At 38.0% G+C, this 14853-nt stretch overlaps 1 protein-coding gene across 1 annotated transcript; it reads left to right on the forward strand.

Moving 5' to 3' along the window:
• The first annotated feature begins 4783 nt into the window (after positions 1-4783).
• Positions 4784-6880, forward strand: LOC309497394 (uncharacterized protein). The gene is made up of 2 exons (XM_082167659.1): positions 4784-5686; positions 5858-6880. Exons 1-2 carry the CDS (start codon positions 4816-4818, stop codon positions 6073-6075), a joined length of 1089 nt encoding a protein of 362 aa, XP_082023785.1. The 5' UTR covers positions 4784-4815; the 3' UTR covers positions 6076-6880.
• Positions 6881-14853: the final 7973 nt, after the last annotated feature.

The following is a 14853-nucleotide window of genomic DNA, read 5'->3' on the forward strand; positions in this document are numbered from 1 at the left end:
AATTTAAACCTCTTTTAGTTACAGTGTCTATTTACATTACACCTACTACATAATAATAGTTATAATATTAATCCTATGACCGTAATAGCCATATTTTGTAAAAACAAATGCACAAAAAAATAAAGGAAACTTTCATAATTAGATTTGTACCTATTTCTATACTTGAAAGAGATAAGCACATGATCTTTTATTTTGACGCAAACTGCATCAAGCTTTTATTTTGGCGGAAAACATGGTTTACAAACGCCTCTCATTAAATTTTTAGTGAATTGCGGTAATCGTCAAATATGCAGATATGGAAATAATCTGTAACTGGGTTATGGGTTCCTACACTCATGACATGGCCTAAGTGTTTTGAAAGTAGTTATGCTTACCGCGGATTACTCATCTCTCTCCTGATCCTCCTCACTATCATCATCATCACAGGAGCTGATGAAGGGCAGAAAACATACTGTATATTTTGACACAGTTTACAGTGTCTGTTTAAGGGCCAGTTTCTATTGTTTCACGCTATTTCTCTGCACATTCCTTGCGTTTCTTCTCCATATCGCTGAATATTTTGACAGATGCACACTGACACTGCTGCACGCTCGCTCACTCGTTTAAAGTTGTGATTGGGCCAGCCCAGTGTCAATCAAGAAAAGAACCAATGGGCCGCTGATCTACATGTTTCATGGGCTGGTCTGTCAGAAAAAAAAAAAACTACTTTTTTTGACCAATGCATATGGTAATCAAAATGAATACTTCACAAGACTATTAAGCCAAACTAAATGAAATACAAATTACATTCATGCAGCGGAAAGAAAAAAAAAAATTTTTTTGTTGTTGTAGGCCTACTGATTGCAACTTTTTCTTTGTACCTTTTTGTTCTTTGACATGTACTGAGATGGAGGGTGGCTCCATGTCAGATTGGGTTTCCTCAATGGCATGTACTGAGATGGAGGGTGGCTCCATGTCAGATTGGGTTTCCTCAATGGCACAAGGAGATGTGTCAGTTGGTGTAGGATTTGTACTGTGTGGTGGTGTATGTATTTGAAGTAAAGTTTGATCAAATTGTGTATCTTCAAAGTATGGTTTAGACGGTCCAGCTCTTTTAGTAGTCTCAGTTCCTATAGGCTCAATTCTGATTATAAAGTCATTGTGTGTTGTGACTTGCATTTCTGGTAGTTCTAGCAGACAATCAACAATATCATCATCAGATCTGCTGCGTTTTACATCAATGAGTGCGCTTACAATGCTATGGCCAATTTTTGCTGTAAAAATGTTGCCAGAGGTAGATTTCATTGTGAGGTTTCCGTAGGTTTTAATTTCTATTGCAGTGGATTTAAATTGGGTTTGACATTTTGGACACAGTATTTTTGAACTGGATAGTGACATGTTAGTGATGAGATGTTTTAATGGACAAATGTAAGTGTTTGTGATTTGTGCTCCAATAATTTCACAATTTTGAGTGACTGAGGTTGTGGTGGAAACAAAGTTTGCTGTGCCTTGAGATGGGATGCTTCTGAACTCAGTGTCTTTTGTCGTAGTTAGATATAGTTTGTTGTTATACTGTCTCACTGAGATGTTTGACATACTGTACCAATGTTCAATGTCAAGGCAATGATCGCCCCAGACTGTCAGTTCAGCAGAAGATGTTGTGTCACATACGGTGTAAATGGTTTTTGAAAGAAAAGTTCCATCTCTCATCATGTTGTGTCCTTCACTCTCTTGTTGGGCAATTTTCACATTGAGTAGTACCTATTGAAAGAGAAATTTACACAGATTAGTAAAACAGAGCATGTTAATTTAATTTCAGTAACAAGGTTGATTTTAATGACATGTATGGACATTTAAATACAATGTTATTTTTTGTATATATATATATATATATATATATATATATATATATATATATATATAAAATAGAAATAGGAAATTTCTTTAAAAGCAGATTGTGGAAACATTTTAAAATCATTATAAATTCCACACCCAAGTCACGCTACATGTTTGAAAGACAGTGGTGTGTAATGCAGCTTCACTGCTCTGTTGAAGTCTAAAATGTGTGGCTGAACAGCTCGTAATATTAGGACCCAACCTGAATATTCATGTCAGCATGGGTATAATGGGTATACACAAATTAGTTCGAAATTATATTGAGAGTTGTGGCAAAATTCATATAAGGTGATCTATATTATTTAGTGGTTAATGATTAGGTAATGTGTGAAGAATTACATCCATTTAAAATAGATACATCAATTGACATTCAAATTTTGTTATAAAATGTACTTACTCGTTCATATTGGGAGCTGGTTTTAAGAATTTGCTCCAATGGAACAATTTTTTGTATCCTCTTTTTGTGTGTTAAAAGTGAACCCGACATCTGCTACACATAAAATTTTTGAACGGTATGTAAAAAGAATGTCTGTCCTCCCGGAATACAGCTGTGATGGTTTGATTTCGACATTTTCCAGCTTGATGGGTCTCCTAGGAGTTGCATGGATAAAGGACATATAGTTACTTGTCTGGTATATAGTTTAAAGAGTAAAGTCACACAGTCTAAAAATAATATTGTTCTTTAAAGTTTTTTTTTTTTTACGTTTAGTAACATTTCTTTTTATTATTGTATGATACTAATAAACCTTCATATACAAAAATGGAGCTTTGGGTTACAGTTTATGGTGGTTTATTCCTCATTGTGAATCTACTTTTCAAAAGAATAATATTTGTGACAGACTCACCGATCATTTTCTGATGCTTTAAATTGCCCGTGCAGTTCAGGCCTGAAGATTCTCACTGTTGAAATGAAGTCTTTTTGCTGTAACAGCGCATCAAAAAACTTTTTTGGGGGGGCCCTGTTTTATGTTGGTAACTTGATGCAAGTATCCAGTTACATCTGGTGTAGATGCTTTTTCCATATCTGTAAGAAATATTTTATGCACATTAAAAAAAACAATTTAAGATTAAATAATGGGATTATCACTTACAGGAGTCATGTGTACATAATGAATATGTAAAGTAAATGGTGTTAATTTAACATGATGTGGTTATAATTATCAAACATATGTTTTGTGATATAGCTAGGCTATTTTTTTGAAATACACAAAATATTAAAGTCATACTCTGAATTTAAAAATCATTAAAGATGGATATAGACCAACCTGTGTGTTAGGATGTGTGCAAGCAGAACAAGATGACGATGGTAGAAATATAATGTTTTTAGTTATAATATAAATCAAGATGAACAAAATGGTAGGATACACACACATTAAATAGACGCAAGAATGCACAAAGATTGATTGAACAGAAGGGAACTACAAAAGGTGATGATGAGAAATACAGACAGCTTTGAGGAATTTTAGTGTCTATGGTGATGAATGACAAGCAGGTGAAGAGTTATCAGTGATGTCTGATGGTGTGAAGGTGATGAACATGAGGACAATGAATACTTGGTTCATAAGTTCATTTAGCCTTAATGTTTGTTTAATAATGTATCTAATGGATAGTATGTCAGATATCTTTAGTTGAAATGAGTTTATGCTCAATGTCATGTTAACTTGTTTATGAATACGTTTCGTTACTGTGCACACATTTTTGTTTTATACATGGTGCTGAATTCAGAACTATGACTTTCTATGTATGTATGTTTAGCCCTGCTGTAGTACTGCATTTTGTTGGTAAATATGAATATAGATAGTATAAACAGACAAAATGTGTGATGTATGAAAGACATTGCTGACTGCTTGAAAAAAATAAATAAGTGAAATGAGCCATTTTGTTCATCAGTTGTGTTTAATATACAAATTACTGCACTCAAATACAATCTGAAACATGGACATTGAAATTTAAGTGGTAATTGTAATGAATTCAAGTGGTAATGAATTTGAACATGATTTTTGTTTATATTCAGCATTAATCATATGGGGAAGAGAACCCCATTTTAAATTTTTGAATGAAAAAAATAATAGTGCACTTAAAAACAGAGATTAGAAAACTTTACAGCATGTGACAAAACAGCAGCAGAAGTCAGTCTGGAGTGAACATTGTCTTGACAGTGGTATAGTATGACAATTTTGAACATAGAGAATGTTAAGAATTACATTAATACAAGATTAGGGGTTTAAACAGGAAGATATCATCAGGGGAACAATGGGGGGACAATGAATCATCAGGGGAACAATGAATATTTAAAAAAATTACAAAAGGGGATTCAAAATTGTGAAATAATTGGTGCACAGATAACAAACATGTATATCTGTCAATTAAAACATCACATTAGTAACATTTCACTATTCAGTTTAAAATTACTGTGTCCAAAATGTCAAACTCACTTCAAACCAACTGTAATAGAAGTTAAAACTTCTCAACGATCTCAAACGACTCATCACCACAGCTACTCACAAATCAGGCAACCAACTGGACCTGGTTTACACACGCAACTGCACCACAGAAAACATCCTGGTGACACCTCTCCACGTTTCAGATAATTTCCTCATTACTTTCAGTCTACAACTCTCTACCCCTGCACCACCACCCCCACCACCAGTCACTTTCAGACGAAACCTGCGCTCACTTTCCCCCTCCCATCTCTCCTCTGCCGTGTCATCCTCTCTTCCCCCACCCTCACAATTCTCATCTCTGGATGTGAATACCGCAACGGACACCTTATGCTCCACTCTAATCTCTTCTCTAGACATTATCTGCCCTCTCTCCTCCAGGCCAGCACGCGCTACTTCCTCTAACCCCTGGTTATCTGAGGTTCTTCGGGAACACCGGAACGAACTCAGGACAGCGGAGAGGAAATGGCACAAATCAAAAGACGCATCTGACCTGAGTATGTATCAATCTCTCCTCTCCTCCTTTTCTGTTGATGTTCATGCTGCAAAATCTTCATACTTCCACAACAAGATCAACAGCTCCTCCAACACACGATTACTCTTCAAGACATTCAACTCTCTCCTCTGTCCACCTCCACCACCTCCCGCCTCCTCCTTAACTGCTGACGATTTTGCAACCTTCTTCACCAACAAAACAACAGCTATCAGCAGTCAGTTCTCAGCTCCACACACACAGGAACCCAGACCGACCCCTTCCACAGCCAATACCCCTCTGTCCTCCTTTTCTTCGCTAACCGAGGAAGAATTATCTACACTTCTCCTCTCCAGTCACCCTACCACCTGCCCGCTTGACCCCATCCCCTCACACCTTCTACAAGCCATCTCTCCCACACTTCTACCATCACTCACACACATCATCAACTCATCCCTCCACACTGGCACCTTCCCTACAGCATTCAAGCAGGCTCGGGTTACTCCATTGCTCAAAAAACCAACGCTAAACACATCATTTGTAGAGAATTACAGACCTATCTCTCTCCTACCATTCATTGCGAAGACACTTGAAAGAGCTGTCTTCAACCAACTAACATCCTTCTTGTCTCTAAACAACCAGCTGGATGTCAACCAATCTGGCTTCAAGAAAGGACATTCAACTGAGACTGCATTACTGTCAGTCACAGAAGCCCTACGGATCGCAAAAGCTGCTTCCAAATCTTCAGTCCTCATTCTCCTCGATCTGTCTGCTGCCTTCGACACGGTGAATCATCAGATCCTTCTGTCCACCCTCTCATCACTGGGCATCACAGGAACTTCACTCCACTGGTTTGAGTCCTATCTCACAGGTAGGTCCTTCAAGGTCGCATGGAGAGGTGAGGTATCCAGAGCACATCAGCTGACCACAAGGGTTCCCCAGGGTTCAGTTCTTGGTCCCCTCCTCTTCTCCATCTACACCACATCACTGGGACACATCATACAGGCACACGGTTTTTCCTACCACTGCTATGCTGATGACACACAGCTCTTCCTCTCCTTTCAACCAGATGATCCCACAGTAGCTGCACGGGTCTCAAGCTGTCTGGCGGACATCTCCACATGGATGAAGGAACATCACCTGCAGCTCAACCTGGCAAAGACTGAGCTTCTCGTCCTCCCTGCCAATCCATCTCTACAGCACGACTTCACCATCCAGCTAGAGTCATCATTAATCACCCCATCAAGATCGGTCAGAAATCTTGGAGTAACGTTGATGACCAGCTGACCTTCACAGATCACATTTCAAAGACAGCTCGATCATGCAGGTTTGCACTGCACAACATCAGGAAGATCAGGCCTTTCCTAACTGAGCATGCAACACAACTTATCGTCCAGGCCCTGGTCATCTCTAGGCTTGACTACTGCAATGCCCTTCTGGCTGGACTCCCAGCATGTGCGACCAAACCCCTACAGATGATCCAGAATGCTGCAGCTCGTCTTGTCTTCAACGAGCCCAAGAGGGCCCACGTCACTCCTCTGTTCATCTCTCTGCACTGACTACCTCTAGCTGCTCGCATCAAGTTCAAGGCACTGACGCTTGCTTACAGAACTATCACAGGCTCAGCTCCCTCCTACTTTCACTCACTCCTACGAGTCTACATCCCTACCAGACACCTACGATCGGTCAACGAGCGACGTCTCGTGGTTCCATCACAGAAAGCCACAAAATCACTTTCCAGAACATTCTCATTCACAGTTCCATGCTGGTGGAACGCTCTCCCCACCCTCATCCGGAATGCAGAATCCCTGACAACATTCAAAAAACAGCTGAAAACCAATCTCTTCCGTGAGCACTTAACCTTATAGAAAAAAAAAAAAAAGAAAAAAAAGAAAGAAAAAAAAATCCTTTCCCTTTGAAACATCACTTATCAGGCTTATGCTACTCTGAATAATACCTGAACTTCGTATTTTGAGCACTTCCTGCGTTGTTGTTGCTTTTGCCTCTTTATGATGACTCGCTGAATTTAGTCCTAATTTGTAAGTCGCTTTGGATAAAGGCGTCTGCTAAATGACTAAATGTAAATGTAAAACGTATAGAAACTTCATCATAAAATCTACCTCTGACAACATTTTTACAGCAAAAATTGGCAATAGCATTGTTAGCACACTGGTTGATGTACAACGCAGCAGATCTAATGAAGATATTGTTGATTGTCTGCTTGAACTACCAGAAATGAAAGTCACAACAAACAATGACTTTATCATTAGAACTGAGACTAGCTTCACTGGAGATCAACACAAGTGCAATGACTGATGACACTACTGAAAGAGCTGGACAGTCTGAACAATACTTCGAAGATAAAGAGTTTGATCAAACCACAAAGTACACATCCTACATCAACTGACAAATATCATTGTGCCATCCAGGAAACACAAACTGACAGAGCAACCCTCCAACTCAGCAAGTCCAACTGCAGAAATATAAAGACAAAAAGTTGCAGTTAGTACAGCTTAAAGCTTTTTTTCTCCACTGTGAATATGTAGTTTTCATTTCATTTAATACTTGATTAAATGTCTGCATGTTGAAAATGTATAGTTTTTTTCTCTACATTTTGCTATGTGTATATTGAGAATTGAAAAGACTGCAAGGAAAATCATGTTTTCATTTGTTGTTGGCCAATAAATATAATTCACATTAAATGGAATGAAATGAAGAGCAAAACTGCAATACAATAGGTTAAAAATAGTTTGACAAATCAGAATTCTTTAAGAAACACAATGAGACGCACCCATATGTACTAGTAGTAGATCCAGTTCTGAAGATAATCAACACTGAAGACAGCAAGATGGCTTCCAATGACTGTATTTATTGACCCTGAAAAGACATGGGACAATTTGATTAGAATATTATCCGTTGCGCAAATCTTTTTCCACGGTGCACAAATCACTAGTTAGCTCCACGTGCGTCACTGAAAACTCACAATACACGTGTATAATAAATTCAGCAACACATTGTCTTCATTACTCAAGTACTCAATACCGTTTGCAGTATGGTCATGTGCCACATGCTTTCTACAAACATTTAATATAAACAGCCCTGTTCATGCTAAAATTTATGCAATGGTAATAGTACATGTGCTTTAAATAAGTTTGAAATTACATGTTTCAAAGTAAATTTTTTAAGTATGTTGAATTTTGAAATTGAATAGGCATGTGATGTTGACTTTGGACAAACTATTTATTTAATGTTGGTGCAGGTGCACTGCACACGTCTACTACAATGAATACTTGGTTAATAAGTCAATTTAACCTGGATGTTTGTTTAATAATATCATTTAATGTCTGTTTAATAATAATAATAATAATAATAATAATATATAGATATATAGATGCAAAAGCCTCTAAGTGCCATCTTAAATTTCCTTGTAGAATGATAATTTTTATCGAGCTTGTATATTTGAAGAGTTCAGATGCAAAATCCTCTAAGTGCCATCTGAAAAGTTCTTCTAGAATGGTCATTTTTATCAAGCTTGTATATTTAATTTCAGTAATTTCACTTAAATGACAATTAATAGGTAATTTTCATTGCCATTTACGTGAAATTACTGAACTTAAATATACAAGCTTGATCAAAATTATCATTCTAGAAGAAAATTTCAGATGGCACTTAGAGGCTTTTGCATTGAACTCTTCATATATTTACATGCATGCATATCAAATATCTTAATTTTCTTTAAGTAAACGCTTATTGATTTCAGAATTGTTAAATATTTCTATGTGAAAATGGCTAGAAAATCACTATAGTGTAATGAAGTGAAGTATTTTTGGGTGTTTTGTAAAACTGGCAACTTGAGTTATGCAAGTATACATAATCTTCTTGTTTATATTTACAGATGCCATGACCCAAGAAAAGGGCCCGCATAGCCAAGAGGCTTGCACAACAACGGTGTGCAAATACAGAGGTTCCGCCACTTCCTCTTGAAAAAAAGGCAGAGGCTGCTGCACTTCCTCTTAAAACAAGTGAAGCAGAGGTTCGGCCGCTTCCTCTTAAAAAAATGGCAGAGGCTGCACCACTTCCTCTTAAAAAAAGGCAAACAGAGGCTGCACCGCTTCCTCTTAAAACAAGTCAAGCAGAGGTTCGGCCACTTCCTCTTAATAAATTGGCAGAGGTTCGGTCGCCTCCTCTAAAGAAAAAGGCACAGGGAAGACAGTGTCCCTTTAACATACAGGGAAGAATCTTCCCTTTTACCGGGAGACCATCGTGTAACCCATACCAAAGAACATCGCACCCTCAAATCCAGGGGACATCGCTTCCTCTGGTGGAGGATATGCAGGTTCTTTTGGCAGAGATTCGGCCGCTTCCTCTTGAAAAAATGGCAGGGGTTCCGCCTCTTCCCCTTAAACAAATGGCCCATGCGAGCCGTCTGGAAAGAGGGCATATACGTGTAAATAGCCCTGGCAGACAGTGTGGTGCCATCAGTCTGACAGCAGTGTTGACAAGCAAGAAGAAGAATGTGCTGACCTGGACGACACAAGATCTCGATGGTGTTTTGGTGGCAGGAACACACCTTTATGAATCTTTACGAAACCAGGGTAACATAAATGACCGGGAAGTTGGGGCTATGAATTACATTGCAGTCCATGAATTACCAAGGAGACATGTGCTGGGTAATACTGTATTTTTCATAGAGTATGCAGAGTCTCTCACTGGATTTGTTAATGTTGATGACTATGATGAAGCCTTAATGAATGTGGCCATGCCAGTTGATGTTGCTCTTCAGCGAGCTCTACTGAGTGCTGATGCTTTCCTTTTATGTATTTGTGCCAACACATGTGCAGTTATTAAGGAGAGTTCATGGTATGCCTTTGTTGATTCTCATGCTAACATGACAGAGACAAGTTGTGTTGCTTATCACAGCACCATAGAATTTTTGTATGACTACATTAATGAGATGACGCAGTCATTTGGGGTAATTGCGCCACGATTTGAGATAACTGGAGTTTTTGCCCATGCAGATGCTGAAGTTTCTCACTCGCTGGAGGCAGACCGCAGCAGTTTTCCATGCTCTTCTGGTAAAGCACTTTACAGTGAAGTTCTAAAACGCAAACCCAATGTATGCAAATCGGTGACTACTGAGGTAAGGTCATCTGACTTTCAATTACCTGAGGTTGAAGTTCAAAATACAAGAAGCAATAATGTTCCAATGCCGCAGCCAGTGTGTAATGTGTTGCCAAGTAAAGGAAAAAGGGGGAGAAGAGAAAATCAAGATGACCTCTCAGAGAAACGGGTTACAAAGTCTCACTCCCTGGAGGCAGGCCGCAGCAGTTTTCCGTGCTCTTCCGGTAAAGCACTTTACAGTGAAGTCTTAAAACTCAAACCCAAGGTATGCAAATCTGTGACGACTGAGGTAAGGTCACCTGACTTTCAATTACCTGAGATTGAAGTTCAAAATACAGGCAGCACTAACCTTTCAATGTTGCAACCAGTGTGTAACGTGTTGCCAAGTAAAGGAAAAAGGGGGAGAAGAAAAAAGCAGGATGAGCAGGTCTCTGAGAAACGGGTTAAAAAATCTCATGTTGAAAATGTTGTAGTAGATGACATAGTTATTACTGATGTTTCAATTCCAGAAATATTTTTTTCTCCCTTGACTCTTAGAGATCAGCAAGATTTATGTGAACTCTTGCTTCTGACAAATGATAACAGTGACTGTGATGTTGCAACAAACTTTGGTCCCATTGCAGGTCCGTGTCAGACAAAGAGTATCAAACCAGATGGTAACTGCTTTTTCAGATCACTGGCATATGCAATTTGTGGAAGTGAGGACAAGCATTTGAAGATTCGCCGTGCAGTTGTCAAACACCTGAAAATGAATGCTTCAATATTTGAGAGGTATGTGAGAAGTGAGTATACATCAGTAGAGGACTACTTGACACAATCTAGAGTCTATTATTCTGGGTCATGGGTCACTGAAATTGATATCTTTGCTTCTGCTGATCTGTTAAAAACAACCATAATGACTTTTAATGATGGACGGTGGAATGCACACAAACCTACTGGAGAGGTAATTGCAAACAATGCAATATATTTGAAAAACTGTAATGGTAATCATTATGAAGTTGTGACATGTGTTAAGCACAGAGATCAAGACATTTGTGCAGGAAAGTGTGGGAATGCCACTTCAAATGAGGTGAGAATGCCATGTCTGCGTAAAAGGAAGGTAAGTTATGCTGCACAGTATGACCAAGAGACCAAGAGACAGAAAAAATGGAAGTATGAGAAGTCCAAGTAAGATAATGACATTGATTTCAGACAGAATAAAATTGACTATGCCAAAACAAAATACCATGATGACACTAATTACAGGCAGAATAAAATTGACTATGCCAAAACAAAATACTGTAGTGATAAAGATTATAGACATAAAAAAAGGAAAGTTCTTCGTGATAAATATTTAAAACATGATCATGTTCGTTTGTTTAAGTGTGAATGTTCTAAGGCCAAGTATTCAAGCAATATTCAGTTTCGGAAACATGTTTGCCATTATTCTCAAATGAAATATAAAACTGATGTCTCATTTCAGGCAACTGTACGTGAGTATTCCAAGAAGAAATATCTTCAAAACCTGGCCTTTAACACAAGAGTACGTGAGTATTCCAAGAAGAAATATCTTCAAAACCTGGCCTTTAACAGAAGAGTACGTGAGTATTCCAAGAAGAAATATCTTCAAAACCTGGCCTTTAACACAAGAGTACGTGAGTATTCCAAGAAGAAATATCTTCAAAACCTGGCCTTTAACGCAAGATTACGTGAGTATTCCAAGAAGAAATATCTTCAAAACCTGGCCTTTAACGCAAGAGTACGTGAGTATTCCAAGAAGAAATATCTTCAAAACCCGGCCTTTAACCCCCTGAGGTCGACGGTATCGCCGGCGATACCAGCTCGCTTTTTTTTTATTAGTGTAAAAGAAACTCATAAATACTCTGTTGACTTTGATTTTCCATAGGAGTTTCATACATCAATCGATTCTGTTAAATGTGTATTATTTTTGTGTATACTCACAATAAAAACAAAGTGTTGTGCTTTTTGCCAAATAAAGAAAAATAAACACGAAGCGAGTTCTGCCTTCTCTCTGCCAGTGAAGTCCATTCTGAAACGCGTCCGAAAATGAACAATAACTCAGCGAATACTCAGTCAAACAGGCATGCAGACACACAGGCATGAAGCTTGAATTCTCTTCTTTTAAATGAAGTAATTTATATAAAAAACAAATATTCTCATCTTGTGAAATCTGTATTAAAAGAGAGCGATTCCAGTCGACCTCATTACAGCTAATTCAGTAATTCAATAATGTAATGTGACTCCGCCCACGGAGAGCGCGCGCTATTCAAACGCAAATGGCTGAGGCAATCCTGTGAACGCCCCCATATCAGCTCGAGAAAACACACAAGTTTATTTAGATCATTACTTGTTTAGACCGTCTTGCAGCGCTGTGAGGAATAATACTAATGGAAAATGTCCCTCAGAAGTGCGGGTATATCGAGGAGCGAGCTGAGGAATACTAGTACGTTTTTTCCTTCTCACGTGAATTTCTTCACGTGGGTTTCTGTTTATGAATGAATAAACGGCAGAGATGCGCGCTGTTTACCACAGCTGGAAAAGACAGTTTAAATTTAAATCGCGTGTGTGAATGAATGATGATGTTTTAGCAAACTGTATTGCTATACTGAGATGAGTAAAAATCGACTGAATGTTTAAATAAAATGTAGGCTATTTGTATAAGCAACGTATTAAACTGCAAATTAACAATATGCCCTAATATTTCATGAAAACAACGTTACAGTCAGACGAAATATGAAAGACAACATTTTGTTGACTAGATTTGGGTATAGTTTTTACTGTAGAATATACTGCCACATCAAAAAAGCTTTTGTTTAGCAATTTCTATATATAAAATACTATTTTTGTCAAAAATAAGTCATCAACTAAGATGTTAGCTGTTCCAATGTTGGCTATATTCAAACTAATGAATACATAGATAAAATGTAGGCCTATAATCATTTTTTTTTACAAAGAAAGAGTACACTTGAAATATTGTTGAAATTGTAATAATTGTTGTAATTGTAACCGTTTGAATAAAATAGCAAAACATATTTACAAGATAGATGTAAGCAAAATCTTAAATGGTCAATATAAGTCTTCTTCTAAATATATCTTTTGTCCTTGCATTTTGGCTCAGTCACTGTGTCACACCTGAATGAATGGCTAATTATCCAGAGTGGGTGGGACATTGTATTCTAAGGTGTAAACCACTCCTCGTTCACGCCCCCCTCGCATATTGGCTTTCCAAGCAAAACCTGTTTTACATCAATTTAAATCAATGTATGGTTTTATGTGAACGATAAAGCAAGACTATTTTCACATAATTTGGAAGAAAAAACTATAGGCGACGACATCCATTAGTCAAAAGTCTTATTGCCACATATTTAGTATGTGTTTTGTGGCCTTATTTCAAAAACTTAAATTTTTAGTTTTTTCGATAACCACGCATAAACATTATTCTCTCAAAAATGAAAACATGTACATACATGTGGCTCACATATTATTGTAGTCCTGTTTGTGCTATATAGAGTGAATTTACACCTTTGCCATTAATATGTTTATAAGCAACTGAAAAAAGCACAAATGTCAGAGCATGTCAGAACACCCCCAGGGCCCAAAAAACCGCTCAGACTCCAGAGGGTTAACGTAAGAGTACGTGAGTATTCCAAGAAGAAATATGCTCAAAACTTGGTCTTTAAAGCAAGAGTACGTGAGTATTCCAAGAAGAAATATGTTCAAAACTTGGTCTTTAAAGCAAGACTGCGTGAGTATTCTAAGACAAAATATCACAAAGATGTAAACTTTCATTTCAGTAAGATACAAAAAGGCTGTGAGGTATATGCAAAAAAAAGGGAAAAACACAAAGACATTGGTGTTGCCATCGCTGGTTTTCGTCAAGAAGTGAGTAGAGGTCCAGAATTTGTGTGCTGTGTCTGTCACCGTTTACTTTTCAGAAAGCAGGTTACTGAATGCAGACCAGAATGCTATGAAGACAAAGGAGAAAAAGTTGCTGCTTTGGCAAGAAGATGCATCACACTGAGGTATGTGCATGTTTGTGATGAAAAATGTCATAATCCTTCTGGTTTTTCTCCAAGGTGCAAATTGTGGATTTGTCCAACCTGTCATCGAAAAATCATCAGTGGAAAACTGCCTGAAGAGAGTGTTGCTAACAATATGCATTTGGTGGACATTCCAAATCAACTAAGGTGTCTTAACTCTTTGGAACAAGATCTTGTGGCACGTAATATTCCTTTTTTGAAGTTACTCTGTCTTCCCCGTGGAAAACAAAATGGCTGCCATGGACCTGTGGTGTGTGTTCCTGTAAACACTGCAGATGTGTCAAATATTCTTCCACGAAATGAATGTGATGACAAGATGATAAGGATAAAACTGAAGCGCAAGTTAACTTACTAAGGGCATTATGAGTACAAGCATGTTCACACTGATCGTGTTAGAAATGCTCTGAGATGTTTGATCAGGTGCAATAAATGGTACAAGGATGTGGAGATTAATGAACAGTGGATCAACTCTTTAAATGAACCAGAAGAGAATGCTGCTGATCAAATGGAGGAACAAGCTGAAGTTGAAAAGAGTGAAGAGGAAAATGATACTGAAGAACAGCCAGAGGAAGACTTGACTTACATTAAAGAGCAGAGTGGTCTTTTGTCAGACACATGTTTACAACCTGTCGATCTTGGTTCAGAAGTAATTGATCAGCATTTTCAAGATGTATTAAATGTGGCACCAGCTGAAGGTAACAGTCCTGTTAAATTACTGTCTGATAAAAGCAATGAAGCAAAATGTTTCCCTGTTCTCTTCCCAACTGGTGGTCCAACTTTCCATGATGAGAGAGAGAAGAAAATCACACTGTCACGATATCGAAATGCACGAATCCTCAACGCAGATGGACGTTTTGCACGAAGCACAGACTTCATTTTCTATGCACAATATATGTCAGAGTTG

The sequence above is a fragment of the Leuciscus leuciscus genome (assembly GCF_965113295.1).
Source record: "Leuciscus leuciscus genome assembly, chromosome: 4".
NCBI lineage: Eukaryota > Metazoa > Chordata > Actinopteri > Cypriniformes > Leuciscidae > Leuciscus > Leuciscus leuciscus.